At 48.4% G+C, this 26,894-nt stretch overlaps 12 protein-coding genes across 12 annotated transcripts; 9 read left to right on the top strand and 3 right to left on the bottom strand.

The window, feature by feature from the left end:
- Positions 1–21: 21 nt before the first annotated feature.
- Positions 22–727, top strand: LY89DRAFT_687312 (structural toxin protein RtxA). The gene is made up of 2 exons (XM_018215469.1): positions 22–381; positions 475–727. Exons 1-2 carry the CDS (start codon positions 86–88, stop codon positions 527–529), a joined length of 351 nt encoding a protein of 116 aa, XP_018068392.1. The 5' UTR covers positions 22–85; the 3' UTR covers positions 530–727.
- A 1,397-nt stretch (positions 728–2,124) lies between these two features.
- LY89DRAFT_590729 (uncharacterized protein) lies at positions 2,125–3,308 on the top strand (the record flags this gene model as incomplete). The annotated part of the gene is made up of 2 exons (XM_018209609.1): positions 2,125–3,104; positions 3,155–3,308. 2 exons carry the CDS (start codon positions 2,125–2,127, stop codon positions 3,306–3,308), a joined length of 1,134 nt encoding a protein of 377 aa, XP_018068391.1.
- A 748-nt stretch (positions 3,309–4,056) lies between these two features.
- On the top strand, positions 4,057–5,572 carry LY89DRAFT_152107 (oxidoreductase). Its single transcript, XM_018205409.1, has one exon. The coding sequence runs from the start codon at positions 4,211–4,213 to the stop codon at positions 5,315–5,317; it is 1,107 nt and encodes a 368-aa protein (XP_018068390.1). The 5' UTR covers positions 4,057–4,210; the 3' UTR covers positions 5,318–5,572.
- Positions 5,573–5,664: 92 nt separating this feature from the next.
- LY89DRAFT_672296 (uncharacterized protein) lies at positions 5,665–10,639 on the bottom strand (the record flags this gene model as incomplete). Its single annotated transcript, XM_018213280.1, has 3 exons — positions 5,665–5,697; positions 5,790–9,995; positions 10,049–10,639. 3 exons carry the CDS (start codon positions 10,637–10,639, stop codon positions 5,665–5,667), a joined length of 4,830 nt encoding a protein of 1,609 aa, XP_018068389.1.
- Positions 10,640–10,705: 66 nt separating this feature from the next.
- On the bottom strand, positions 10,706–11,240 carry LY89DRAFT_152094 (uncharacterized protein). Its single transcript, XM_018205408.1, has one exon. The coding sequence runs from the start codon at positions 11,103–11,105 to the stop codon at positions 10,836–10,838; it is 270 nt and encodes an 89-aa protein (XP_018068388.1). The 5' UTR covers positions 11,106–11,240; the 3' UTR covers positions 10,706–10,835.
- A 287-nt stretch (positions 11,241–11,527) lies between these two features.
- LY89DRAFT_152078 (uncharacterized protein) lies at positions 11,528–12,862 on the top strand. Its single transcript, XM_018205406.1, has one exon. It carries the CDS (start codon positions 11,675–11,677, stop codon positions 12,674–12,676), a length of 1,002 nt encoding a protein of 333 aa, XP_018068387.1. The 5' UTR covers positions 11,528–11,674; the 3' UTR covers positions 12,677–12,862.
- Positions 12,863–13,140: 278 nt separating this feature from the next.
- LY89DRAFT_590360 (OPT superfamily oligopeptide transporter) lies at positions 13,141–15,189 on the top strand (the record flags this gene model as incomplete). Its single annotated transcript, XM_018209587.1, has 5 exons — positions 13,141–13,728; positions 13,778–14,135; positions 14,269–14,442; positions 14,490–14,942; positions 14,999–15,189. 5 exons carry the CDS (start codon positions 13,141–13,143, stop codon positions 15,187–15,189), a joined length of 1,764 nt encoding a protein of 587 aa, XP_018068386.1.
- A 138-nt stretch (positions 15,190–15,327) lies between these two features.
- On the top strand, positions 15,328–16,746 carry LY89DRAFT_152081 (uncharacterized protein). The gene is made up of 5 exons (XM_018205407.1): positions 15,328–15,933; positions 15,996–16,077; positions 16,149–16,242; positions 16,313–16,551; positions 16,621–16,746. The coding sequence occupies exons 1-5, from the start codon at positions 15,589–15,591 to the stop codon at positions 16,713–16,715; spliced, it is 855 nt and encodes a 284-aa protein (XP_018068385.1). The 5' UTR covers positions 15,328–15,588; the 3' UTR covers positions 16,716–16,746.
- A 232-nt stretch (positions 16,747–16,978) lies between these two features.
- Positions 16,979–17,972, top strand: LY89DRAFT_152069 (uncharacterized protein). Its single transcript, XM_018205405.1, has 4 exons — positions 16,979–17,029; positions 17,080–17,245; positions 17,307–17,526; positions 17,580–17,972. Exons 2-4 carry the CDS (start codon positions 17,160–17,162, stop codon positions 17,808–17,810), a joined length of 537 nt encoding a protein of 178 aa, XP_018068384.1. The 5' UTR covers positions 16,979–17,029; positions 17,080–17,159; the 3' UTR covers positions 17,811–17,972.
- A 1,178-nt stretch (positions 17,973–19,150) lies between these two features.
- Positions 19,151–19,758, top strand: LY89DRAFT_672292 (uncharacterized protein; the record flags this gene model as incomplete). The annotated part of the gene is made up of 3 exons (XM_018213279.1): positions 19,151–19,174; positions 19,223–19,344; positions 19,398–19,758. The coding sequence occupies 3 exons, from the start codon at positions 19,151–19,153 to the stop codon at positions 19,756–19,758; spliced, it is 507 nt and encodes a 168-aa protein (XP_018068383.1).
- A 439-nt stretch (positions 19,759–20,197) lies between these two features.
- LY89DRAFT_590882 (pyruvate decarboxylase) lies at positions 20,198–22,287 on the top strand (the record flags this gene model as incomplete). Its single annotated transcript, XM_018209620.1, has 7 exons — positions 20,198–20,318; positions 20,388–20,462; positions 20,513–20,676; positions 20,735–20,815; positions 20,882–21,425; positions 21,476–21,893; positions 22,014–22,287. Coding segments are annotated over 7 exons (1,677 nt in total), but the record flags the coding sequence as incomplete, so codon positions are not given.
- Positions 22,288–22,385: 98 nt separating this feature from the next.
- LY89DRAFT_651099 (pectin lyase-like protein) lies at positions 22,386–26,688 on the bottom strand. The gene is made up of 6 exons (XM_018212134.1): positions 26,665–26,688; positions 25,801–26,609; positions 24,871–25,748; positions 23,357–24,817; positions 23,137–23,307; positions 22,386–23,087 (listed from the first exon to the last, which is right to left on the bottom strand). The coding sequence occupies exons 2-6, from the start codon at positions 26,541–26,543 to the stop codon at positions 22,408–22,410; spliced, it is 3,933 nt and encodes a 1,310-aa protein (XP_018068381.1). The 5' UTR covers positions 26,544–26,609; positions 26,665–26,688; the 3' UTR covers positions 22,386–22,407.
- Positions 26,689–26,894: the final 206 nt, after the last annotated feature.

Here is a 26,894-nt window from a genome sequence, read left to right as displayed (position 1 = left end):
TGTTTGATCTGACACGAGTAACGTCCAACGAGTAACGTCCAACATCCGACGTCCAACGTCCGAAGTACCACACCAGATCTCCGAAATGGCAACCGTTGCTTCTGCTGCTGCAGCGAAGTTTAGGCTCGTCTTCTTCGCGCCCGTACCCGCTCTCGAAACTTGCAAGGCCGCTATCTTCGCTGCTGGCGCAGGTCGCTATCCTGGGGGAAAATACACCGAATGCTGCTGGACCGTTCTGGGTAACGGGCAGTTCCACCCTGGAGATACAGCGAATCCACACATTGGAAGCGTGGGCAAACTGGAACACACGGAGGAGGCCAGGGTGGAAGTGATATGCTTTGGCGAAAATATTGCTAGGGAGGCGGTCGCCGCGCTGAAGACGTAAGTTCGTATCATTACTTCTTGTTTTCCAACTTTGAGCCACCTTTAGTAGGTGCTAATCACTTTTTGGCGGTGGTCTGACAAACTTGCTAGTGCCCGTCCATACGAGGAGCCTTCATATGGTGTGTATAAGTTGGAAGATTTCTGAATTCATGAATCGCATCTTTTTCCCCCGGGAGGCTATAGTCGCAGTTGGGAGGAAATCAGACGTTTTACAACGCGTCGGCTATCCGTAGATCACGTGACGACTTGAAAGGTTTCACTTTTACGTGGCCTTTCCGATTGTATCACTTGGCTGGAAGTAATAAGGCAGCTGCAGTAGTAAATTCAATAGATAACTTTCCTGCAATACTTACTCAACTTTTACATCGTGCCGAGCAGCATATCATCTCAACAGCACTCTAGTGGCGGACGGCGTGCCGAGTTCGAGAAACCACACAATACTTCCTCGCTCTTTAACCCGTCGCACCTTTGGACCTCACCAATTGCCTTGAAAATAACATCCGTTATTCTTAAGTCGCGTCTAACCCAACATACCCTTCAAAAGCATGCTAAAACACCGGCCAATCGACTAACGATTCTGCGTACACGCGGCCAGCATATTAGCTCAGAAATCGACGATTCGTTTTTTTCAACAGATTTTAAAAACGTAGTGCAAATTATAAATAACGAGCGAATATCGAAAAATTAACTTTTTATAATATGAAAATAAAGTAAAAAATTAACGTAAATTTTTTTTTCAATAATTAATATATTAATTAATATTACGGTTCTAGGTTGAATAAGTTTGGATCACGTGATTGTTTCAGTTAGTGTTTGAGGAGCCAGCTTATCTGTCCTCAACACTCTTCCACTCTTTTAGTTCTTTGTCTATTATTCACAGATTAGTGCGTACGTATTGATTCCAGCCTCATGGACCAGCTTGATGTAGGGGCTGTCGGGCGATGTACTTGCGACGAGAAGGGGGATAGGTGCGTTCGTCAGTGTGTAGCTTGAATTATCACTGTCGTCGTTCCAGGTGGCCGTATCTGAAGGATAGGGACATCGATGGAGCACGAGACCACCAATGAGCCAAGTGTTTGAATCAATTTGCTTGAGGGATTTGTTGATGTGGTCCTCGCCCTATTTGCGTACATTGACCATTTCGCTGTGGGTTGATTGTACTTTGTGTCGTTCGTCTCGTGCTGTTTCCACGCGCCCAGAGACGCGTGATTATCGATAATTTTATAATTAAATTTATATTCTTTTTAAAAAAATTTTTTTAATTGCTTTATAAAATTATTTATTTAAAATATAATAATTACGTAATAATAAAACAATATTTTAAATTTTAATAATTTAATTCTTTTCAATTTTATTGTAATATCACGAATAAAACTACTAAAGTCAATTGTTTCTGAAACTTCCTCTGTCACAAATAATCTGGACAGCATTCAGCTTCATCGTAATGAAGATATCAAATACTTCCAACGTTTCTCCTATATCGCTAGAAACTACCCACGATCTCGGACATCGTTCACTGTTCTGGGATCACTTGTTTTCTTATGGGGAGTCGAAAATAGGGTAAAGCACGTGCATGCAACGACGGAGGACATTATGGACAGCCAAGACCAGACCCAAAGACATTCCAAGCATGGCAGGAGCGAGGAATGCCGTACTTTGATCTCAGAATCTGGGCGAATGGATTACGGAACAGTGAAAAGTGAGGTCGGTGGTCAATTTGCTGCAACGGATGACCAGCGAATGGACACTGAAGACAGGAATGTTGACTCACCTTTCCTCGACAATGGAGTCATAACTCACTCGAGCAAAGAACTGAATTTTCTTTCACGGCATCGGTGGTCATCGAAGATATTGATCCTCCTTTCCATCTTAGCCATATCTTTCCTCGGCGTCAATCTGAGCCAGACTACAGTATTTGGCAACTGCCCTCATTCAAGATCAAACCCAGGATATTGCTCCGCAAGTCCATACTGGAAAGGCTGGCCTTACATCAAGTACACATTCGCATTTGGAGATTCCTGGACCAGCACAAGTTTCAATTACACCGACGCTCAACCATCACCCAACGAGCCCCTCGGTAATCCTCCTTTCCCGGGCATCACCTCCTCCAACGCAACAAACTGGATAGGTTATCTGACCACCAAGTACAACGCCTCCTTCCTGCAAACCTTCAACTTAGCCGTCTCAGGCACAACACTCAACAATCACATCACAAACGCATTTCCCATCCCGGTAACGGAACAGATCTACGCTCGCTGGATGCCAGCATATGCAGAAGCATACTGGACGCCATGGAAACGAAACGATACTCTGTTCATGATGTTTGTTGGCATCAATGATGTGATAATAATGAACGACAAAACAGGCGATGACCTGGCTCTCATCGACAAAAAGCTCGAGAGCATGCACCTCAAACTTTTATCTTCTCTCTATGGAGCCGGAGCCAGGAACTTTCTACTACTGAATGTCCCTCCTTTGGAACGGATTTGGCAACCTCCTTGGGTTTCGAAGGAAGCTATTGAGAAATATGGGTCTGATGCTAAGATGTATAATCGACGCATTAACCGCGTAGCTGCGTCCTTGAAAGCGGAGTTCGCGGATGCCAATGTTTTCGTTTATGATGTTCATAGGTTGTTCAATGAGGCATTGGACGAGCCTAAGAGGTTTGAACAGTTGCGTGGGATTAAGAATACGACGGAATTTTGCCCGAGTTATGCTATGTAAGTTCTTCTGGCTGGTCTTGACGAAGGGATGAGCTGATGAATCGAAGGGGAACACCAACTACAGATTATTTTCTTCCAGAGTGTGGAATTCCGGTGAACGAGTATTTCTGGTTGAATGCTTTGCATCCAACGTATCCGATACATGATGTGCTTGCGGAGGAGGTGGTGAAGCTTATGGAGTCGGGACCAAATGTTTGTTAGAAGAGTTATATTTATAACTCAATACTTATCACACTGAACAAGCTTGGCTAAGGCCTGACAGCCGAGTCGATATATCATGATTGAAAATAGATTTTGAATTCCGCTTTGAGTCGATTGGTGTATTGCTTTCTATCATTTTTGAAGTGATTAATTAATCGTCACTCCTCATTGTTCGAGTCCTTTCTTCGTGGATACGAAAGTCGCAGTGGTCATCTATATTGAAGAATAATATGTCTAAGGAGTTCAGGAGCTTTAGGTAGGAAAAATATTTCTATGAATCTCCATCGATGCGAGCGCGGATAGCGCAATTTGCGCAAGTAGCGCGAGTCGCGCGAAATGCGAGGAGATCTATGCAGCTTTAATTCGAAATGGTGTTCATAAAGCGATACTGAAACATGAAACCCATGATTGACTATATGCACCTTTAATGTCCCTCGCGAACTACAGTTAAGGCACACAGGTACACTTCAATGGCCTCCAAGAGCATTTCAGTGGACCTATTTGGGGGCGGAAATCGCGGAGTACCTTTTCCACCAAGTGGGGTAGAGATGCCCCGCTACTTTTCGTACGAGCTTCCGCGAAACTGCAGTTATACGCGAATGTGAATGTGGATGGCATGGTGTGAATAATATTAGGTGTAAAGACTGAGAACGTTGAAGAATGTGGCTGACTCGGGCCATGCAAGAGTCAAGTGTGGGGAGTGCTAAATGCTTAGCAGATATTGGGGTAAACGTTTATCCACTTTATTCTCCAGACTTCATCTTAAGCAGATGACTTTGACACAACTTGTCAATGACGAGACAGATTGTTCGCCTCATTATTGAGATGATACAAGACTATATTTCTTCGCTTGTCGTCGTTTCCATTTTCATATCCCATCATCGTTCCTTAAGGACATCACAATGATAGACTCTACCTCGCGCTCGACCACAACTTCTCCCCCTCTCAACATAATCCTCATAGGCGCAGGCCTCATCGGCCCCCGACACGCTGAATCCATCCTCAAAAACCCATTCACCACCCTCCTCGCTTTAATCGACCCTTCCCCTGCCACCATCTCCCTCGCCGCCACCCTAACCACAACACACTACCCCTCCATCCCCTCCTTCCTCTCCTCCTCCCCCCAGAAGGCCGACGCAGCCATAATCTGCACACCGAACTCAACCCACGTCTCCCTCGCCCTCGAACTAATCTCTGCCTCCATCCCCCTCCTCGTCGAGAAACCGATCTCGACCACCATCTCCGACGGCAAGAAATTAATCGACTCCGCCAAAGAAAAGGATATAAAAATCCTAATAAGCCATCATCGCCGCTTCAACCCTTATTTAATAGCAACAAAGAAATGCTTAGACGACAAACAGCTAGGAACCATAACCGCCATCCAAGGAACGTGGTCCCTCCTCAAAACGCCCTCTTACTTCACCGGTCCCGGGTCCTGGCGGCAATCCTCCGCATCCGGGGGCGTCGTCCTAATAAACTTAATCCATGAAATCGACCTCCTGCAATTCCTGCTCGGGCCCATAACATGGGTAACGGCTCTCCCAACCCCCAAGACGCGAGGCTTCGAAGCCGAGGAAGGTGCTGCTATCTTGCTTAAGTTCGAGAGTGGAGTGGTAGGGACGTTTATATTGAGTGATGCGACGCCTAGTCCGTGGAATTTCGAGATGGGGACTGGTGAGAATCCTCTTATTGGGCAGGTAGAGGGGAGCGAGGTAGGAGGATTTTATCGGATTTTTGGCACGGGGGGAAGTTTGAGTGTGCCGGATCTGAGGGTTTGGAGGGGTGATTGGTGGGAGGGGATGGAGAGGGAGGAGGTGCGGGTTGAGAGGGAGAAAGTCCCGTTTGATGAGCAGTTGGGGCATTTTGTGAATGTGGTGAGGGGGGCGGAGGAGCCGGGGTGTAGTGGGGAGGAGGGGTTGAGGGCGCTGGTTGTTTGTGAGGCTGTGAAGAGGAGTATGGGAGAGGGGAGGGCGGTGGAGATCAAGGGGTTCGAGATTAGGTGTGTGTGAATATTTGATGGTACATTAGGTATATATACATTGAGTTCTAATTCGGATGCTCGAATACAGCTCGGGTTCTTGAGATAAGGGTCTCTCTCCTGCTTCCACTCATACTCCTGATTGGACTTGGTATCCCACTAGGTCTTATCTCCCTGCTCTGTCTCTTCTCCCAACTCCCTGTCACTGATCTAGTTGGAGCAGGTATCGGCGCTTGGTAATTATATGGATCGAATTCGGTTTGTGTTGGTAATGGCGAAGCAGCTTTATTTAACTCTTGATGATGTGATTCGAAAGCTCCGAAGTCAACTTCGACTTCATGGGTGTGATCATGCCATGAAGATTGGTGGATGAGTGGTTCAGCGACGGCTTGCCGTGTGGAGTGGATGGGACTGGGATGTTCGTCGTCAGTTGGTGTCACTGGTGAAGAGTCCTCGACATTTTCGAGAGAATTGCTCAGAGACGAGTAGCTTCCGTTGCCGACCAGATTCGTGACGATTGGGACATTGTCTTTGACTCTATTCAGAAGCGAAGCGAAAGCTCCTGGTCCGAATGACCTTCGTGAAACAGGAGCTGGCGGAGGGACAGAAGTGTCTCTGGGTTTTTGAAAACTATTTCTTGGGCTTGAGCGGAAATCATCATAATCTGAGTGATCAGAGTCTCCAAAGAAATCTCCAGTCTCGAGCGGACTGGCGAAACCATTGTGATCGATTTGGTGAGGGATGGTGACAGCGCCTTCTTGGTGGAAGACCAGCATGCCGTGACTTCCTTGCATGGTTCCGAGCTGAGATTGATCGGTCCAGTAGGTTGGAGGATTTGGTGGTGCATATTGGACAGGAAGGGAAGGTTGTTCTGGTATCCATGGCTCTTGGTTGATACTTGATTCGTCTTTGAGATGTGAGATGGCATGAGCTAGTGACACTTCACCGATGTGGTCTACGCGTTCCGCAGCAGCTCGAATTGCAACTGTGGAAGCACCACTCGGGTCGAATTTCATCGCACCATGAGATCCCTGGATCGAAGCTAAATCTGCCTGATTTGCCGTCCAGTACGGTCGACTCTGCATGGCAACTTGCAATGAGGCTCCCTTGTTCTGGAAAGAAAGCATACCGTGAACGCCATTCACTTCGTGCAACATCTTCTGATCTGCTAGCCAGTATGGGTTTGGCCTTGATATCACCATTGTGGCACCATTCGACCCGAAACTCAAACGCCCATGAGAGCCACGGATTACAGAAAGTTTGCCCTGGTCAGCGGTCCAATAGGGATCTGGTCTCTTAACCATCAGAGAAGCACCGCTCGATCCGAAGCTGAATTGTCCATGAGTGCCGTACACCACATCCAACCTCCGCTGATCAGCTGTCCAGTATGGGTCTGGCCGTTTCGGTGTGAGGGCAGCTCCGCTGGGTCCAAAAGTCAGTTGAGCATGTGACCCGTTCACCACATCCAAACTTTGTTGATTTGCAGTCCAGTACGGATCCGGTCTTTTCATGATGAGAGAGGCACCGCTCGACTCAAACTTCAACTGCCCAAGAGTACCCTTCACCACACTCAGCCGTCCTTGGTCAGCAGTCCAATAGGGATCTCGTCGAACGATTTCCAGCGAAGCACCATTCGAACTAAACGCCAACCGCCCATTTGTTCCTCTCACAGCCGAAAGGCCAGCTTGATTTTCAGCCCAATACGGATCTGGGCGCACGACCTTCAAAGAGGCGCCATTGGAGTCGAAAATTAGTCGAGCGTGAATTCCCGTAACTTCTGGAAGCTGACATTGATCCGCGCTCCAGAATGGATCTGGACGAACTGGTTCAAGAGATGCGCCATTCGAATCGAAAGCCAGTCTTCCGTTCATACCTCTGACTTGAGGAAGTTTGATCTGATCCGCACCCCAGAACGGATCTTGCCTCATAACCTGAAGCGCCGCACTATTCAAATCAAAAGCTAGCCGTCCGTTCATACCTCTTACCTCGGAAAGTTGGCTCTGGTCCGCACTCCAAAATGAATCCGCCCTCACGGCCAATAGGTGTGCATCATTCCCACGGAAAGAAAGACTGGCATGACTACCTTTTACCGACGAAAGCGTCCCTTGGTCTTGAGCCCAGTAAGGAGTCGCTCTCACAGGTACAAGTGAAGAGCCTTCTGCGTTGAAGGAGAGTTTTCCGTGAGATCCTCGGACTAGTGATAAAGAGCTCTGGTCAATCCAGTAGGGGTTAACGCGAAGGACTACTAGGGAAGCAGAGTTTTCTTTGAAGTGCAGAGTTCCGTGCGTTCCATTGACTGTGGGGAGGGTTGCTTGGTCGTGGCTCCAGTACGGGTTCACGGTAACAGCCTCAAGCGAAGCTCCCTCGGCGTTGAAAGCGAGCTTGCCGTGCGATCCTCGGACACGAGAAAGAGAAGCCTGGTCGACCCAATACAGATCTTTGCTCACAACTTCAACGATAGAAGCCTCTCCGCTAAAGGCTAGTTTTCCGTGCTTTCCCCTGACCGTTGCGAGTGTGCTCTGGTCGGCCCAATACACGTTCTTTGCCTTAATTCCCCCCGAAGTAAGGGCTGCTGACGTTCGACGACTTCCTCGATTTACAGCAAGAGCCAGTTGAGCTTCCCAGTAGATCTTAGGGGTGACTGATTTCGTGATAGCTCCAGATTGCGTGAAGTGTAATCGCCCGTGTTGGCCTGTTAGCGTTAAGAGAGAGGCTTGGTTGATCCAATAAGGATTGGATTTGACGGATTGCAGAGATGCTCCGTCGTCGCTGAATACTAGGCGGCCATAGTCACCTCTCACGATGGGAAGGGATGATTGATTGACCCAGTATGGGTCTGGTCGAACGGGACGCAGTGTAGCTGTGTGATCGGAAGAGAAGGAGAGACGAGCATGTTGTCCTGTGACGATCTTGAGGGCTGATTGATCGACCCAATATGGGTTTGATCGAATGGCCTTCAGAGCTGCTCCGTTGCTGCTGAACATTAATCGACCGTAATCACCTCTCACAACAGTAAGGGTCGATTGATCAGCCCAATAAGGATCCGGTCTTACTATCCTGAGAATTGCTCCGTCTTCGCTGAAGAACAATCTTCCGTAGTCTCCTTTGACAGTCGAGAGAGTCGCTTGGTCTACCCAATAAGGATCTGGCCCAACCACTTTCACAGAGACTTCATCGCCAAATACCAGCATTCCATGTGTTCCCATCACATTCTGAAGAGTTGCCTGATCTCTCCAATAAGGATTAGGTCTCACAACCTTGAGAATAGCGTCATTCTCCGAGAAGTGAAGTTTTCCATGATCTCCTCTCACGATCGAAAGAGTTGCTTGATCTCTCCAATAAGGGTCTGGCCTCATTACTTTCGTCGATGCTTCATTCCCAGAAAATTTCAACATAGCGTGACTCCCTCGTACAATATCTAAGTTCGCTTGGTTCGCCCAATACAGATTCTCCCGCTGCGCAACTAGCACTGCACCTCGCTGATCAAAAGACAGTGTTCCATGGCTGCCACTCATGGGCTTGAGCTGAGCCTGATCCGCTGCCCAGTATACGTCGTTTCTCGAATGGGTCGCTTGCACAAGCTCCTCCAAAGCAGGATGACGAACATCGTATTTCTCACCTACAACCTCGACAATTTCGGAGGAAGCAACTAATGCCTTGGCTACAGGAACAGATCGTTCAGTCCCATGATTCATCGTCGCGGCTCCGAGTCCACGAGGTGGTTTGCCTTGGCTAGGCATGTGGGTTGTGAGTTCTGGAGATGGCTTTGATCGCGTGTTGTTGTGTGGATGACCGCGTTGAACGGGCTTTGGAGCTGCGAACCAGACTTTCTCGGGTGGGATGGCGCGAGATGTTGCTCGGGGTCGGATTGGTGCGTCCATCCCTTCTTCTTCATCTGGCTTGAAAACTTCCGCTGCTAAAAGAGTCGCAGCACCAGCTTCGAACATTGTCATTGTGTCGAATTTCGGGAAGCTGTGCTGCTGAGTTTGCAACACCGGTTCGGGGGCAGCCAGTTGGCGAGAAACAGGCTTCCATGTACGTGAGTGGCTCGAAAGATGAGAGACATCCTCTATGTCGCCGAGATTCGTGATGTTGAAAGGATGTCCGTATGCAGGTTCAAAAACTCCGTCCACATCTTCGGACTTCGGCGTCAGGATGACATCCATGTCTGCGCCGCCTTCTCGGAATACCAATGTGCCCCAATCTCCAGCAACGAGTTTGAGCTTCGATTGATCAGCCCAGGTTGGGAGGAGAGCATGCTTTATTACGTCGATTTTGAAAGGGTTTTTCTTCGCTTCCGTGGATATTGATGATGATTGTCTTACTCTGGGAGATTCGACCACTGCCATTTCCGCACCCTCGCCACGGAAGTTCATGACGCCATGAGAACCACGCACAATTGGTAATGAGGCTTGATCAGCCCATGTAGGCAGTCTGCTGTGCTTTGGTCCATCGTAGACGTATTTGGTCAGGGCATTAAGGGTATCGACATGCGCTTGTACTGGCACTCCTCGTTCTAATGACTGACTCTGCGAACTGGGCTCATTGATCCTTGACAATGTAGATTTGCGTTGCATTGGAGGTCTTCCTGATGCTAACATGTCCGCAACATCAGCTGCGAGTGGTGTTCCAGAAAATCGCTTCGAGCCCCTTCGGAAGGATGCTGGTCGTGGAGCTCGCATCTTCGCATCGATCATAGCACTGATAGCCTGCACCAATTGTTAGCATCTGCAACACACGTTAATCTCCAGAGATCAAATACCTGGCGCTTCTGTTCCAGCTCTGCTAATTCTTTCTGGCTTTCCTCGACCTTCTTCTCCATCTCCTCCTCCAATTGTTCCATCTGCACATCGAAATCATCGTAGAGGCTGTTCTCACGCTCGATTGCATCTGCCCTCCTCCTTTCTTCTTCTGCAGCAAAAAGGATCTTGATCTCCTCTTCTTCTCTTTCTGCATTTGCTTTCAGCTCCTCCTCATGTTGTTGGATCTTGGCCTGTCTGTCATCATCCTCACTTTTCCTCCGAGCGGCAATTTCCTCGTCCTCTCGTTTTCTCGCAGCAGCTAATTCTTCCGCTTCTTGTGCCCTCCTAGCCACGACCTTTTCATATGCTCGTCTACGCTGCTCAGCAGCAGGCAATGCAGCCTGTCTCTTCTTCTCCTCCAACCCCCTTGCTTCCTTCTCCCATTGTAGATTCAGCAATTCTGCTCGTTTCTCTCGTTCGCTCTCGAGTCGTTCAATCTCATCGTCGTGTGCTTTCGTATCCGATATCCGTGCCAGGTGGTAATTGATCGCATCGAGATTGGCCTGCATCTGGCTGACCAGCTCAGCAACCGTCGCTGTCGCTATCGCCATCGTTGCTGCTCCGCGACGTGTCCTCTGCCTCGCAGGTAAATAAAATTAATGAATATCAAACACGCAATGAGTCGCAGACTCGGATAAAAGAAATGGGTATATTCTAGTCTATAGATGTTGCATGAATGGAAAGAAAAATTTGGGTGTGAGATCTACTCTCAAGCATCGGACGAACTGAAGAAAGATAGAAGACAACCTAACGGCGGAAGGAAAAGAGCAAAGTTCGATACTTGTCAATTGATACTGATCCATTATTGGTGATCCAAGCTGGATTGTGCAAGGGTTGCGGAGATAGTGAGGGAAGTGAGAGGGAACATCCATCAAACAGGAGTCTCCGTGTTTCAAGGGCTGGATGAGTCGCACGAGACTGAATCAGGGAATCTGCAGTGGGAATATGTCCAATCACTGTCGCAGGATGCAGAGCTGCAACAACGGTCACTCCAATAGAAGAAGTGGTAAGCGCCATAAAACATATTGTATTGCAGATGGTGATGTGGTGGGGATGATTGTTGTTGTTGAAGAAAAAAAGTTTGGAGAGTAAATGAGACTTGATATGCGGTGCAGGCTAAATCTAAGTCTAACTACCTTCGTACTCATAGGGTAAACTTCATACTGTAGTCCAATTCTCTTCAGGAATGCGCATTCAACACACACTGAGACCTAGGAAACACAAATGAAAAGTATATTGTCTTCAAAAATAGCATCTCAACAATCCTGTAGGCATCATGATAGGAATTCGGATCACCGAAGTTTCAAGATTTGTTCCATCTTCCTCCTCTGTGCGTGCCGCTGAGGTCAAGCCAGGCTCCAAGTCCCTTATCTTGCCCCCTGAAATTTAGCGACATTCAGCCGAACTTCAGCGGGCCGAGGCCGACCGAGCACTAAACGCGTCGGCGCGTCTTCCAACTACAGTAGTCCCAAATCATGACGTCGTCCCGCACTTATGGTTAAAGCTTCTTTCGTCCAAAGTCAATCAACAAACATGACAATCGAGATGGAAACGAGGACTCACAGTCTCCCAAGCCCTGTGTCACTATGGCAGAATCAAAAGACTTCGGAGTCCGGAGACTGGAGAATATCAAGCGCAATGGCGCACTCCTCGAGAGCCTTGGTGTCAACGAACAAGCCAAGGCCATCCACGACTCGAGACCCATCGAACCTGCGAAGAAGAAACGAAAGATCGAGAAGACGAAGCTGAATCTACCACCCTCTCGAGCCTCTGCTAGAATAGCATCCGCCTCTTCTCGACCAATATATGATGAAGATGTCCTCACCCATGCTATTGTAACGACCAAGCAGACGAAATCGACGTCTAGCAAGAAGGGAACTTCTGCGAGCAAAACGAAACTTGAAGAAACCAGAGACATAAGACCAGAGATACCCACAAAAGACCTTGGAGAACTCCAAGCCTCCTGGACATCATGGACACCCACCGCACCGCCCCCAACCCGCGATGAAGAAGGCGTCTTCCACTTCCCCTCCCACCCAGACTTCACACCCAACAAATCTCCCGAAGAAGTCCTCCGCGAAGGCTGTTTCGGCGGCTCCTATTTCCGCCCCCTCTACTCCAAGAAACTCAGCATAACAATCTCCAACGACTGGGAAGAACTACCACCCTCCTGGACCACCAACCTAAACGTCCCGACCTACCTCACGTCCCCTAGCTACGAGCCCGAAATGAACAAGTTCCACGTAACTTGCGGACAGTCGATCGAGGAATGGGAAGCGGCTGGGTGGATAAACCATGATTTTGACGTGCGGGGCTGGTTTCAGTGGTACTGTCGGTTCTTTATGGGGAGACGGTGCGCGGATGATGAGAGGCAGGTGGGGAGGTGGAGGAAATGCGTGGGGAGGACGGGCAGGTGGAGGAGGATGTTGTTGAAGAAGTATGTGAGTGCGGGGGTGAGGGAGGTGGTTGATGATGGGGCGGAGGACGGGCAGGAGGAGGTTAGTCCGGTCATGCATCAGACGTGTCATCATTGGGCGTTTATGGTGACGCAGGAGGTGTTGGATGAGTATTGGAGGACGGGGAAGTGAGGGACGTTGTTGGCGAGGTTAATGAATCTGCCATTCGATGTCGTTGTTGTTTGACCAACGGAAGATAACTTGGAGCTGGAGTGTGTGAGATACGCATGGAGGTCCAGCTTCAACACACTTTGGTGCCATGTTACTACGAATGGCCGATATTTCCGCTCGGCCCTTCAAGACGACGGAGAAATGTTCGATCTCCAGTCGAACATTGACTAGGGTTGGGATTTAGGTTCCAAAGGTCGCGCAAATTGTTGAAATGCTGAATCACGAAGAGCTGAATTCAACATTGCTTTAGTTGCAACCACACCACGTTTGATCTCCAAATATACTGCCTATCTCTACCTGTCTCGTGTCTCAAAATTCATCGATCAATAATCATGGAAACACTGGAGAATTTCCGACCGACGTCTTCGACCTTTACAATGATACTTGTCGGCACTCTGCTAGGCTCGCTCGTTTGCGCGGCTAACATGTATTTTGGCATGCAAGTGGGCAGCGTCAACACCATATCGCCGTCTACGGCTCTCATCTCGTTCGCCATCTTCAAAAGCCCGGATCAATGGCTAGCACACGTTTTTACACCTGCAGAAAATGTTGTGGTTCAGACCATTGCTTCCTCCATAGCAGGCATGCCCATTGCGGCGAGCATGCTCAGCGTTGTCCCTGCCTTCGAATTCCTAAGAAGACCAGAAGAGGGAGGCCAGCGCCACTTCTCTATTACCGAGTTGATTTTATGGTCGCTAGGAGTGTCTTTGTTTGGTACCGTCTTTGCTGCTCCTTTTCGCAAATATTTCCTCCTGTGGGAGCGGCTACGCTTTCCTGGCGGCTTCGCCACAGGTGTCCTGATCGGGGCGCTCCACAAGGATGGCGAGATTGCCTATATCGCTGATCTGGATAAGAAGGGCTTATCCTTCGTGGACTCAGATCGTGCGATCGATGCAGCTGCTGATGATGCTGGAGATGATGCATCACCTGACCTTTCTCAAACGCAGAGTCACCTTTCGTCGACCAGCCATGTAGCAATCATCCTCAAAGCTTTCTGTGGCACCACCATCTATGTACGTAGCTCTGATTAAATGAGATCTCGTCAGCTTCTAACTTGTCTAGATATTCGTCTCATACTTTATTCCGATATTGAACGCTCTTCCAGTCTTTGGGCCTGCCGCGGCTGGTGACTGGCTTTGGTTCCTGACTTTGTCTCCAGCATTCACGGCTTTCGGGATGATATTAGACCTATCCGTTGCCTACTCTATAGTGCTTGGGGCTATTCTGGGTTGGGGAATTCTCTCCCCAATTGCCAAAAATCACGGATGGGCGCCGGGGTTGGCTACTGATATGGAAACAGGCGTTCGTGGTTGGCTCATCTGGATCAGCATCGCCTTCTTACTTGGAGACGCCATGATCAGGGCACTCCATGGGCTCACAAGCATTACTCTGGGCCTCTACAATAGCATTCGATCTCAACGTCATATCAGTGCCCATTGCAATGAACACACGGATACAAGACCACTAGTTGGAGAATCCACTCCATGCGACAGCAGCACACCTCTGCTAGATCCAATCTTACATCAAACCCGAGGCAATCATGTTGTTTCCAGCAGGACAGTTTTGTATTGGCTGCTGCTATCCACTTCGCTTTGTCACATACCTTGTCTTCGGTCGGGAAATACCGCTTTATCTTATTGTCACAGCTGTTGCAATAGCATTTCCACTCTGCCTTGTTGTCATCCAGTCCACTGGTGAAACAGATACCGTACCATTAAACAGTCTCAGTAAGTTTCCTGATTGTCTGCCATCCTTGCGATACTAATGTACGGAGGCAATGCTTGCCAATTTCTGTTCCTTCTAATGTTATTCGAGGGTGCTGGGGCCAAGCTCGCCACAATGATTGCCGGGGCTATCACGGAAGCTGGTTTGTGGCAATCTGCCGTTTTGATGACAGACCTTAAGACGGCCTACCTAGTGCGAGCCTCTCCGAGAGTCATGTTTCACGCACAGCTACTCGGGTCCGTGATAGGATGCTTCATAGGCAGTGTTATCTATCGAACTTTCACTGCCGTATACAGCATTCCAAGCAAGGAGTTCTCTATCCCGCTCGCTCACATGTGGGTGAACACAGCCCGACTCGCCAAGGGGGGAGATCTTCCTAAAGGAGTCGTGCCATTTGCTATTGCAGCACTCTTTATCTTGGCTTGCCTGCGTGCCATCTGTATAACAGCGGGACAACGGCGTTGGACATCCTGGCTCCCCAGTGGAGTTGCCATTTCCATTGGTAAGATTGAAAATGCAACGCCCATCCAAGTCGAAGTCGGAACTGACCTGCCGCAGGCATGTATGTTCCTCCATCGGTAACACTGGCGAAGTTCATTGGTGCTGGACTGCGATTGTACTTCATGCGATGGTGGGCGGTTTCTGAGCTGACGCTAATGGCTGCTGCGACGGACTACATTCTGAGTGAAGGGACCTTGGGATTTGTTCCCATGACCATGGCGGCGTTGGGTATCCCGCGGCTCATGTAAATCGGCTATGGCTTCAAAATCTGAGACTCAAAGGCGACTACAATGAAGTCGCGCGAGATGGTGTAGTACTCGCATTATAAACTGCATGCGGCTACGAAAACGGGCAGGTAGTCGTGCAGATCAATTCCACTACCTAAAACCCGGGGCATATCTTACCACCCTTTTCACATCCACTGCAGGTTGTGTTGGAGTGGTGGGTAAGAGTGGCAAATGTCCGTTCTTCGGTGCGTGGGTGATCCTACCCCGCTTGCAGAGCCTCATTTTGAAGGTCACTTGGGGGCCCCGTTATCTGAATGTTGAATTCGGTAGCACAGAAACATTGAATCAATTTTCAGTTTTGCTCCACACTATCTGTGAAACTTTGTCAGCGGATCGTTCCACGAGGAAACTTTATCAGACATGCTGACCTCACCTATGTGGTTTCTGAAGGAGCTAGAGCTCTACAAGCATGTGAAACCGTACCGCCTAGATTTCGATCCAGAAGATGACAATTTTCCTCGCACAAACGTGGACCGAGTTGAAATACCTGGTGTTCCTATTCACGACATCCGGGGCAACGAAGACCAACTGTTATTTCCCAAATGTGGCTTCAGTATCCTACACATGCCGTCATCCTTAACTACACTCGATTACGATGATCATGACTTAGTGACGGATCGTTACTATTCATTTATTGAGAAAGCCGTCCAGGACTTCAGCGAGAAGTCCCACCTAGGCGCAAAGGTTGTTGCGCTCGATCACAAGGCAAGATTGAATCTCTAGATTCAGTGCCGGAGACAGCCCGCTGACTCGTAGTATGGCTACAGGTGCGAAAACGACATTCTACCTTTCCAATTTCGAACGGCGAGAATTATTCTGATCCCCAGCCCGTCATGGTGGCACACGTTGGTGAGCTGTCCCATGCAATCATATTGTAATGGACAAAAAAGTTCCGCCCCTGGTGCTAAAGCGCTTGACAGATTGGACACCCCAAACCATCGAAAAGAAGCTCCGACTTACTGTAGGGGATGAGAAGACTAAGGTGATCTTGGGCGGCCAGTATCAGTTCTGCCAGTTCGTTTCGCTGAGCTCATAAGCACTCCTTTCTCGTGTCCTGTCGCACACTAACAGGCTGATGAGCTAGTGCCTGGCGCCCACTCTTTGGACCTCTCAGAGGCTACCCCTTAGCTGTCTGCGATTACTCCACAGTCAATCCCGAAAACGACTATGAGATAACTGATGATGTCTACGAGAACCACGGTGTTGACGAAAACTACATGGTTTACCATAGACCTGGGCATAAATGGTATTACCTCAGTGATCAAGAGCCTACTGAGATCTTGCTTTTCAGAGAGTATGACAGCACCGTTGGACTGATGTCTGGTGAGTCTCTGCCACTTATAATCAACTATCATAAACCAGTCGAGTCTCACTGACTGCTCATCTCAACAGGAATTCCCCATTGTGCTATTCCTAACCCTGTCCCCTCAGAGCACATTATGGCAAGGCAAAGCATCGAGGTTGAATTGGTGATTTACTGGCCATGATCCTGACTTTGGAAACGGTAAGAAGGGCGTATGAACTTAATCTTGCGTTGGGGCACTTGTGGCGACACTATGAAGTATCTGATTATGTAACGAACGTGTGCATTGAAGTTCAACTAGCTTTCCTACGATAACACATAGCCGAGCTATCTCTCTGGCGCATTTCGACGGCTAAATCGCCTCCCTTAGGCCACAAGTTGATTGCCCCCCGAAACCACATTACCTCTGTCAACAATCTTGGAAAGCAGCGTACCTAATCTTGCCCAGGCAGCGGAAAGACGAAAAGGTTTTGTACTGTCAGAATTTCATTTAAACAGGTCAGCTTTTCAAGAAGGGGACACACGTCTTAATCTAATCCGTGCCGAAGGCTCTGACAACTGAACGCAACCAACGAGAGGCGCCTCAACCCGGCTTTTGACATCCCGACCTTCCCCTTTCAACGCCAGGATGCGAGGATCCCCGTGGCAGTACGTTTCTAAATTGAAACAGGTATTCCACCTATCAGGGTTCCGAGCTCCTCACGATGGAATAGAGTGAGTTTCAAATCCCATAAGGCTGTAAGCGCTGCCACGCCCATATCTAATACAGAAGCAGTATCGTGGTGATCCCGGGCCTCTGGGTTCACCACACGGTGGAAAAGGAGTCGAAAAGATGCTCATGGTTGAAGATTCTGGCTGCTTCCACGGACTATGACACACGCGTTTTCATTTTCAAGTACGATATTGAACCTGGTAAAGATGGGAGTGTGTGGCATCCACTGCTAGGGCTTAGCAGGGTCCTGTTGGACGCCCTTCGTCAAGCGCGGCCATGTGAGGTAGATGCTCTATTTCTCTCTAGGTCGCCTTTGAGTAACGTGTGCAATCTTAGAGCCAAAAGCGACCTCTGTACTTTATTTGCCACAGCCTAGGTGGTATTATCCTCAAGCAAGCTCTTTACCTTGCTCACCACAGCTATCCAGCGATTCGCAATGCTCTTTCCGGCATAATCTTCTTGGCCACTCCGCACCTAACGTCCATCGATGATGAACGATGGGAAAAATGGCGCCTGATCCTCAAAGCCTTCCAACGAAATGTTCCGAAAACTGCATTAGGGTTATAGGACATTGCAATGCTCGCCAATGTCTGCGGAAAGTTCACTGGACTCAATCTCGGAATTCAAATAATATCTGTCTATTATGCTAATGGCCTATCAGCCAGTATGCGATCGAGGTAGAATATCAAGATCTCGTTCTACGCCACATCGACGTCATCCCAGCGAGAGTGTTGTGGAACCAAGTAAGTGAAACTCAAGATGATTCATTACTATCTCGCAACCAGATGTGGTTACGACTAGTAGCTATGACTAAGCTAATCATGTGCCCCAACAGACAGGCGACGCAGTCGTTACACTTTTAATCCGAACTCCACAAGGATTCGCGTTCCAGGCGGCAAACCAGCGCAACTGTGTAGCAGCTCTCTGGAGACTACTGAGGGGCTTGAAGATTTCTGGACCGCAGGCAGCGGTCACCGTCGAGATGATCGGGTACGAGCTCTGGGGACCAAAGAGGATTTCTCATGTAGAACTCGATCATCCCTTTCATGCAGCATGGGAGACTAGTCTACGACAGAGCTTCATGAACTTCCTAGACACCTTCCAGAAGCTTCAAGGCAAAGTTTGCTCCATCGACGTCGTCCGGTTAGGATTTGATCTCGAAAATCCAGCCAACAATCCTATCGTTGTATCTATCACAGTGGACTGCACTTTGAACCCACCAGACTACGATAGCATCAAGTCCGGAATGCTCCAATCTCTCCGTCATGCTAATTTTCCCTTTGTCCGGGTCGAATTTGAACGCGAGTGTTTAAGTGAGTGAGTGGGTGGCTAGGTGGTGAGTAAGAAAGAAAGTAGAACGGGTGAGTGAAGGTAGAACAAAGCAAGCAAACGAACATTTCACTAGCGTTGAAAACTCAAATGAGGCTGAAACAATTTTCCTTTAATTTCCTCCTCACTATTCTACATTCCCACCTCTATTCGGTTATTTATACTTATATAAAGTAGCAATGAGAGGTGAGCAGTAGTGATATGAATTTAATTGTTTGTTAAAATTGTCAGACAAATAACAGACATTCTAGGCAATACAATTGTCGCCTTAGTCATTAATACAAGGCGGTGTCGAAAGACGGCTAGCGTATTAAAGACTTTTTTGGCAATACAAGTGCTATGCTCGTCAAAACAAAGGCGGTCTCAAAAACGGCTAGCGTGTAACTGACATTTTTGGCAATACAATTGTCTCTGCCTTCGTCATTAATACAAGGCGGTGTCGAAAGACGGCTAGCGTATTACAGACTTTTTTGGCAATACAATTATCTTTTTGCTGAACCCCGCTTGTCAACAACAAACAACTCCTCAAGACAACACGCAATCAACCCTCTGGAACGTCTCGAGCTCACACAGAAAAGATGGAGTCGCAAGCATCTGAGCAGGTAGATTTCAACTTCTTGAAGTCCCACAGATACGCTGACACTCTGTAGTCTAACATTCACGCCGCCGCCGCCGCGCCCCTCACCTCCGCAGCCTCTCCTGCTAGTCACGTGCCAGATGGATACTACATCAACAAGAAGGGCAAGATGACCAAGAAGAATCGTCCTGCCAAGTATGTCTCTCACTCCCTTTTTACACAATGGAAAATTGTCTAACACCTCTCAGAGAACGTCAGGAGTACGGACTTCCGCAAGTTCTCATGTCGGAAGCCGAGCTCAAAGCTGTTCGACCCGGTGCACAATTGAAGACCTTCGCCAATCACCCTGGCAAGGCACGAAGAATCAGATTGAGTCTGCGGGAGGTCAACGCACTCAATACATACAGAGGCCAGAATGGTGGACGGGAGGTAGACGTGGGAGCTGGGAATGGAAAGCTTGTTGGTGCTGCACAACGAAAGAAAGCAAGCCAACATTATGAAAAGACCCTGGGGGATCGAGTCGCTAAGAAGAGGAAGATGATGAAGCAGAAGAGAGAGAGAAAGCAGAGACAGATGGGGAAGTGGGGCTTGGGACAACCCAGTGCATAAGTTGGAGGTAGTCTTTGTCATGGATAATTTTCGGTTGCTCCTAAATGCAGACCCTTGCAGTCGCACTCGCTCTGCCAATCACCAAGATGAAACTGCGCGCTGACTCAGATCCCAACAACGAGTTCCCACTCACACCCATAAGCTTCATTCTCATTCTACCAACTTGTTGGACATCCAAGGTCTGCTAACGTTGCACTCTTGTTTCCATTAAATATGGCGTCCAAGTGGTGGTCAGACTTTGCGTTGAGGAGCTTCTCCATTTCTGCCCATCCAGCGTGTCCAGCTGTTAAACTCCTGCAGTGGAAGTCTCAATCCTTCCAAGCCAAATCATTTACATGCTCGAGAAGAATGTATCAATCAACCTCTTCGAGCTCACAAATCCCGTTGGGGCTGTACTTATGGAAAAGGTGGGATGCCCTCACGCTCGAATTAATTAGCCCCACTATTTGCTTACGGATATGGCAGGATTCGACAACTCGGAGTCAAATCAGTGATGGGACTACCTGGAGATATGAATCTTGAATTATTGCATTATATGAAAGATACCGATCTACGTTGGGGTTAGTTCCCTACTCCTTTTTGTGCTGCCGACATTCAACTCAAATTAGAAAGCTGACACAAAATCTCAGTTGGTAACTCAAATGAGCTCAATGCGGCCTACGCTGCTGATGGCTACTCGAGAATCTCAGGAGGTCCTGGTGTTTGTAAGTACTATCTCCAAGCTCGTGTTCAGAGCTGACCGCATGCCGAAAAGTGCTCACGACGATGGCTGTTGGGGAACTGAGCGCTATGAATGGTATTGCGGGCTCTTATGCCGAGAATGTAAAGATCATCCATGTTGTTGCTGCAACTGGGAAGATGGCGCAAGAAAGTAAAGTGGTTATGCACCATACATTGGGTTCTTCTCCCAATCATAGAGTGGGTCCGATGTATCCAAGATTGATATATCTTGCTGACAAGAATTCCTTTACTTTAGATATTCGAGAAAATGTCAGCTCCTGTCAGAGTAGCCCATTGTTACCTCGATGACGAGAAGATCGCTGCGCAGGAAATCGATGTGAGTTCCAACGTGCAACCTTTCTTCTTACTCGCATGCAAAGTCTCGAGCTCATGGATATTTCAGAGAGCCATCCACGAGTGCCACATCCAATCTCGACCAGTATATATCTACGTTCCAGTCGACATGGTCCATAAATCCATTTCTTCGGCCACCCTCGAGCAACCTCTGTTGTCATCTCGGCCAGAGAGCCCAGAGAGCACCAAATTCCAGGACTCTGCCTTAGACGCAGTTTCTTCCGCCATCTATGAATCCAAAAACCCAGTCCTCTTAGTCGACTCCCACGTTATCCAATTTGGCGCCAAAGACATCGTCAGAGAATTAGCAGATAACCTTCAATTCCCAGTCTTCTGTCCGTTCATGGGAAAATCCATTATCGATGAAAAGAAAACGTATTTCTATGGAACGTACAATGGAAAATTCTCCTACCCAGGGATCCAAAAAGCGGTTGAAGAAGATAGTGATCTTGTTATCCATCTCGGTCCTTTGCCAACCGATATGAACACCGGGGGATACACAGCTCGAGTCGACCCCAAGAAGTTGGTATCGGTCGAAGAAACAAAAGTCATTGTCAAAGGAGACGTATTCGAGATTGTGTACCTTAAATCTTGTACCTCTTCCAACCCCGCATTTTATTTAATTAATCACTAACACTTTCAGTCATCACCTCCCTCCTCTCCTCCCTCAACGCCACCAAACTCCCAAAACCTCATCCTCTCACAATATCACCGCCTCCAGAGCCAGAAGATGCAACCAGCACCGAAATTACACAATCCTACCTCTGGCCGCGCCTCGGAACCTTCCTCCGCGACGACGACGTCCTCTTCGCCGACGGCGGAACCACACATTTCGGGCTCCAAGACGCTACGCTCCCCGATATCACGTACGTGATGCAGAACCACTGGGCGAGTATTGGGTATGCTACTCCGGCTTCTTTTGGTGGTGCTTTGGCGCTGCAAGATATAGGCGTGGGTGGAAAGGGAAGAGGAAGGGTGGTTTTGATTACTGGGGAGGGGGCGTTGCAGTTGAGTGTGCAGGAGGTGGGGAGTATGGTTAGGGAGGGGTTGGATGTGATTATGTGAGTTTGTCTTGTCGATAAAAGATAAGAGGCTGATGAGAAAAGTGTTATTATCAACAATGGGGGGATTCTATTGAGCGGTGCGTCATTCATCCTGATGCTGGTAAGTCTCCGGTCCAGGTTTCTTCTCCTTGATTTTACGCAGGCTGATAGAGTAGGTTACCATGACATCGCGACCTGGGACCATAGGCACATGCTGTCTTTCTTTGGAGTTCCAGATGGAGAGAAACGTACACATCAAGTCAGAACAAAAGAGGAACTGGAGACTGTGCTTGGATTGCCGGAAATGATAACTCCGAAAGGTAACCAAGTTATAGAAATTTATGTAGATAAGATGGACTTTCCATGGAGACTGAAAGCTTTTGGGAAAGCGTATAGGGATATGAAGGGTTGAGAAGAAGGAGGGAGAGTGTAGATTTCGCTAAGCTCAAGGGGCTAGCTTAGCTGTCTTCTACATTGTACATTTCTGAGTAAATCGATATTCATTCTCGTCCTAGCTACATCATACTTCCATCTACGAAGCCGGCAATTCACAATAAGCCATCACCAAATACGTCTCCCCCTCGGCGGCAACCGTCGGATTCGCCGCACAGCTACTCGAAACCGTCATAGTAGGACAACTGACCGAGACCCCCGGACAAGTCAACGTCCCCACCGCCCTCTTCGGCGCAGCGGTATTTATATACGTACATCCCGTGATCCCATTCACGGGAGACGTAAACACAAAAGTCGAAGGATAAGACGAAATGCCGTCGTTGCCAGGTTGGGAGAGCTGGTTGCCGGCATCGGTGTTGCAGGGGTTGGGAAGGGGGGAGCCGATCGGGTTTACGTATTCTTCCCAGTAGTTTTCGAGTTCGGGAGTCGGGCCGCCGGCTTCGGTTTCGATGAAGACGCTGAGGAGGAGGACTTCGACGGAGGGGGAGGGAGGGGGAGTTGAGGATGTGCTGGTTGAGGAGGTGGTCGTTTTTGAGCTGGTCGTTTTGGATGTTGATGATGTAGTAGTGGGGATGATGGTTCCACTATTAGGTGGTACAGAGGTGTATTCGGAGCCTGTGATGTAGGTGAAGCCGTACATAAGACCAGGACCTCCTGCACCCATGGTGGGCAGTGGGCCGCTGCCGGCAGTCCAGAGATAGGACGTCATGCCCGCGAGGCAGGAGCTATCTCCTGACGTGGTGCTACATCCGATGACCTCTAAAGACGATTTAGTATTGAATCAAAAACACAGCCTGAGAAATATTACCTTTGCAAGAAGTTGAGCATGAACTAGTCGTAGCTACAGCTGTACATAAAGTATTGCAGGAACTGAATGTCGTTGTTTGACATTCAGTTGTGGTGTTCTCATCGTCTGGTTCTGGTTCTGGCTCGGGCTCAGGGTCGCCCTCAGGCTCATTGGGATCTGTACCGTCGAGACCTATATTTCATTAGAATCTGTTTCAGCGGGGCATAAAGAAGGTTCATACCTGGTGGGCCAGTACAGAATAGCCAACAAGGGCTACAAATGTCGAGAAATCCAAACAATCCCTGCCCACAAGAGTGTCCACAGCCAAGAACATGGGTACAAGTCGGGCTTGGAGGCCCTCTTGTATGATGGACAGATGTTACGCCACCAGGAGGGGTAGTCGTTGTTGGAGTGCCAGATGTGGGCGAGACGGTGAATGCCGGAGGGACTGTAGAGCCGGGCCACGGAGGCGGGAAGAATGTCCGGTTAGTTGGGGAATGAGTGACTCCACTGATCACTGTAGGATCGGTGATGTTGAATCCAGGTGGGACAATGCTGGGGAATGGATAAATTATTGTCGAGTTACTTGTGACAGTCACGTCAAACCATGAAATTACGGTTGTCGTAACAGCTGGAATACTGATGGTGGTCGTATCGAGTTCTGTTTCGTAGTAGGTCTGCGTCAACGTATCGCCATACTCGAGACCTGTGGTGGACGAATACCAGCCAACTGTAATGACAGTAGTAAGCTTTGGAAAGCTGAAGGTAGTTGGCGTGGTTAGGGTGAGAGGCGGGAAGACGTAAGTGCAAGGAGGATAGCATGCTACTGTTTGTGAACTAGCCGGTTCGCTCCAAAGAGTCGGATCAATGGTCACAATGTTTGATCCAGATCCGGAGTCACCAGTGGAGTTGCCTCCGGTTGAAAGTGCGAGCCAAGCTGCAATCTCACTGGTGTATCCGTCACTAGTTGTTGAATTAAACATCAGGGGTGGTAGGCCGCCCTGAGGAGAGACGATCTGAATGTTGCCTTTAGTGAAAATGTTGTAAATCCACAGACCGGATACAAAGTTGGTATCAATCAACGCGAGCTGACAATCCTCCTCTGGAGCACAACCCAATTGGTTATTCTGGAAGAATGAGTAGAATCCTGCAGAGTAGATGAAGACATTCGAAGACTCAATGACACGAAGGGCCCATGCTCCCCTGCAAGTGTCGTCTGCACAGTTCTCGAATGTCGGATCGCTTGGGAACTGGCCTATGGTGTACGGACTCAAAGAATTCGGGTTAGGCTGATAATAAGGTGTTTCGGTCTGCATATGACCCAAATAGATGTTTGATGCGTTCGACAACTGATACTGATACAATTGCGCATGCTCGCTAGCTGATCCGTAGAACCACGTGGGTCCTTGAGATTCGATGAGTATACCTCGGCCTGAATAAATAGAGATATCTGTCTCAACATTTAGCGGAATGCCCTCATCACTCTCAGTGGCGGCAGCATTGAGAGGGTTGTCGAGATCATGATCAGCTGTCCACGCCCAAACGTTCTCGAAGTAGCCTGATGCTTCGCTTGTCACATGCATCAGCATAGTAGCTGCCATACAATTCTTGTTGACGGATGTGGCACCCGACGGGCATTCAGACAATTGTAAGCTAGTGCCTGCAGCTCCTCCGACTCGGAAATGGGAATCCCACATCGCAGCTATTTGTAATGTCAACAAGTTTTCGGGACGCATTATCAAAGTAAGTACTTACCACTTCCTTGAGTGCTTTCGTGCACATTCCACTCCATCAATATCGCACCGGCCGTAGCACCTTTGACCGTAAAGAGCATATCAGAAATTTGAATTATCCCCGTATCTCCAGTTTTGCCGACTTGGACCATAACCTGAGGACTAGCAGCGTTCTCGAAGAAAGAACCAGTTCCCATGATTTGTGACCATCCTGAGCCAGTAATGATACTTCCTACCGGAATTTTTACCGTATTTTGTACTTGATAAATACCTCCCGGGAAAAAGAGTATAGATCCTACATTGTTTGCGAGGAAAGTGTTGATAGGGCCACTCTGATCGCCAGTGCCATCATTCAAAATACCGTTCTGAGTGGCAACAATTGGGTTTGTGGCAGGATATTGTGGTTTAGATTGTTCGAAGTAAGCGCCACTGCTGTCCAGCAAGCCGGGAGATTTACTTGGGGCCGGGTCGATGAATCCGGTTCGTTTGCCGCCAGTGCCATCTGGTAGATACTGATATCCATTCGCCCAAGAGTTGAAATAAAGTGGGCCAGATGATCCCTCAAGAATAGTTGCGCCGCCTGAGATGAGCACGACAGAAGCAGAGTTCTCGACCAGAAGGTTGTCAAGGACGATATTCGGCTGTTCACTGCCGAGACTCGCTATTGTGATAGCATAGGGGACTCCGTTGAAATGAGAATCTAGAACTGTGATCGATCCGGTTCCTTGATTTGTGATGCCAGAGTAGCTGGTACAATCTATTGCAATATAGCAGGACAGAACATAAATATTTTTCCAAGTAAAGCCCCAATTCCACTGTTGTTTGATAGCTGTCAAACAAGATGTGAACTGCAAGTTCTTGGCTGTGAATTGTTGACTTCCAGCAAGGAATCCAATATTTCTACAAAACCAATATTAGCGAAGTATCGTGATCTACAGCCAGAATTACTTACCCTCCAGTAAATGTGAGATCAGAAACCATACCACCACTCCCATTTTCCATTGCAATGCCCATCGCAGTTGCGGACTGTGATCCGGAGGACACCGCCATATTAAAATTACAATTAGTGATACTAGTCGCTTGTCCTACTTGCCAATGGATACCAGTAGGGAAATAAGTCTGATCATTATCTGTGTTGGTCCAATTCATACCAGTCATATCAAAGTTGAAGTTACGGATCTGTCGATAAAAGTTGCTCTGGTTGATATACCATTCCGCGGAGTTGCCGCCTGGGATGTAAAAGTCTGAGTCGAACAGTGCAATCCCAGTGAAGTTGAAACTTCCTTTGATGGTTGGAATGTTGTAAGCATTGCCCACGAACTGTGTGTAGTAGTACTGAACGATAGGTGTGCTAATGAGATAAGTTCCCGGTGGAAAGTAGACAACGGCTCCAAGTGTGGTACTTGAGCCACAATTGGCGCCACAGCGTCCAATAGTCAAGTTGGTGGAGCTAAAAGCTGATGCCGCACGATTAATGGCAGCAGTGTCGTCTGTAACACCGTCGCCTACAGCGCCGAAAAGCTTGACATTGCGGAAGAACTGGTAGCCTGAAGGCGCCAGTGGCATTTCACCAAGGCTGCCGAGGGTCGATAACCAGTAGCCATCACCGCCTGCTTGACGTTCTTGAACGGTAGAATTATGATGGATCTGATCCAGGGCGGCGTAGCTCAGTGGTCCAGTTATTGGGCCAGTCATTGAGCCTTTATCAGGCGCGCTTCCAAAGAAATTGTTGACATTGTCTTTCAGGTATGGTGGAGGAGGCTGTCCGAAAGGTAAGTAATTTGTACTTCTGGAATTTCGGGACTGGTCTACTTACCTGTGGCGATCCTGGTGGAAGCGGTGGTGCTGATCCAACTGGTTCTCGTGGCACCGTGACTGTGATTTGTGCCGTCACAGGTATAGACGACAGCACCAACAGTGAAAGAATATATTTCAGCGCCATCTTGTCTATGCTTGCTGCCAAACAGCAACAGAGAAGGATGAAGATATCGAAACTCTATACAAGTAGAAATAAGAAAAGAGAGCTCCGAGAAGGAACGACGTTCT

The sequence above is a fragment of the Mollisia scopiformis genome (genome assembly GCF_001500285.1).
Source record: "Mollisia scopiformis unplaced genomic scaffold LY89scaffold_18, whole genome shotgun sequence".
NCBI lineage: Eukaryota > Fungi > Ascomycota > Leotiomycetes > Helotiales > Mollisiaceae > Mollisia > Mollisia scopiformis.
The sequence above is the reverse complement of the archived record's forward strand: the minus strand, read 5'-3'. Positions and strand labels throughout refer to the sequence as shown.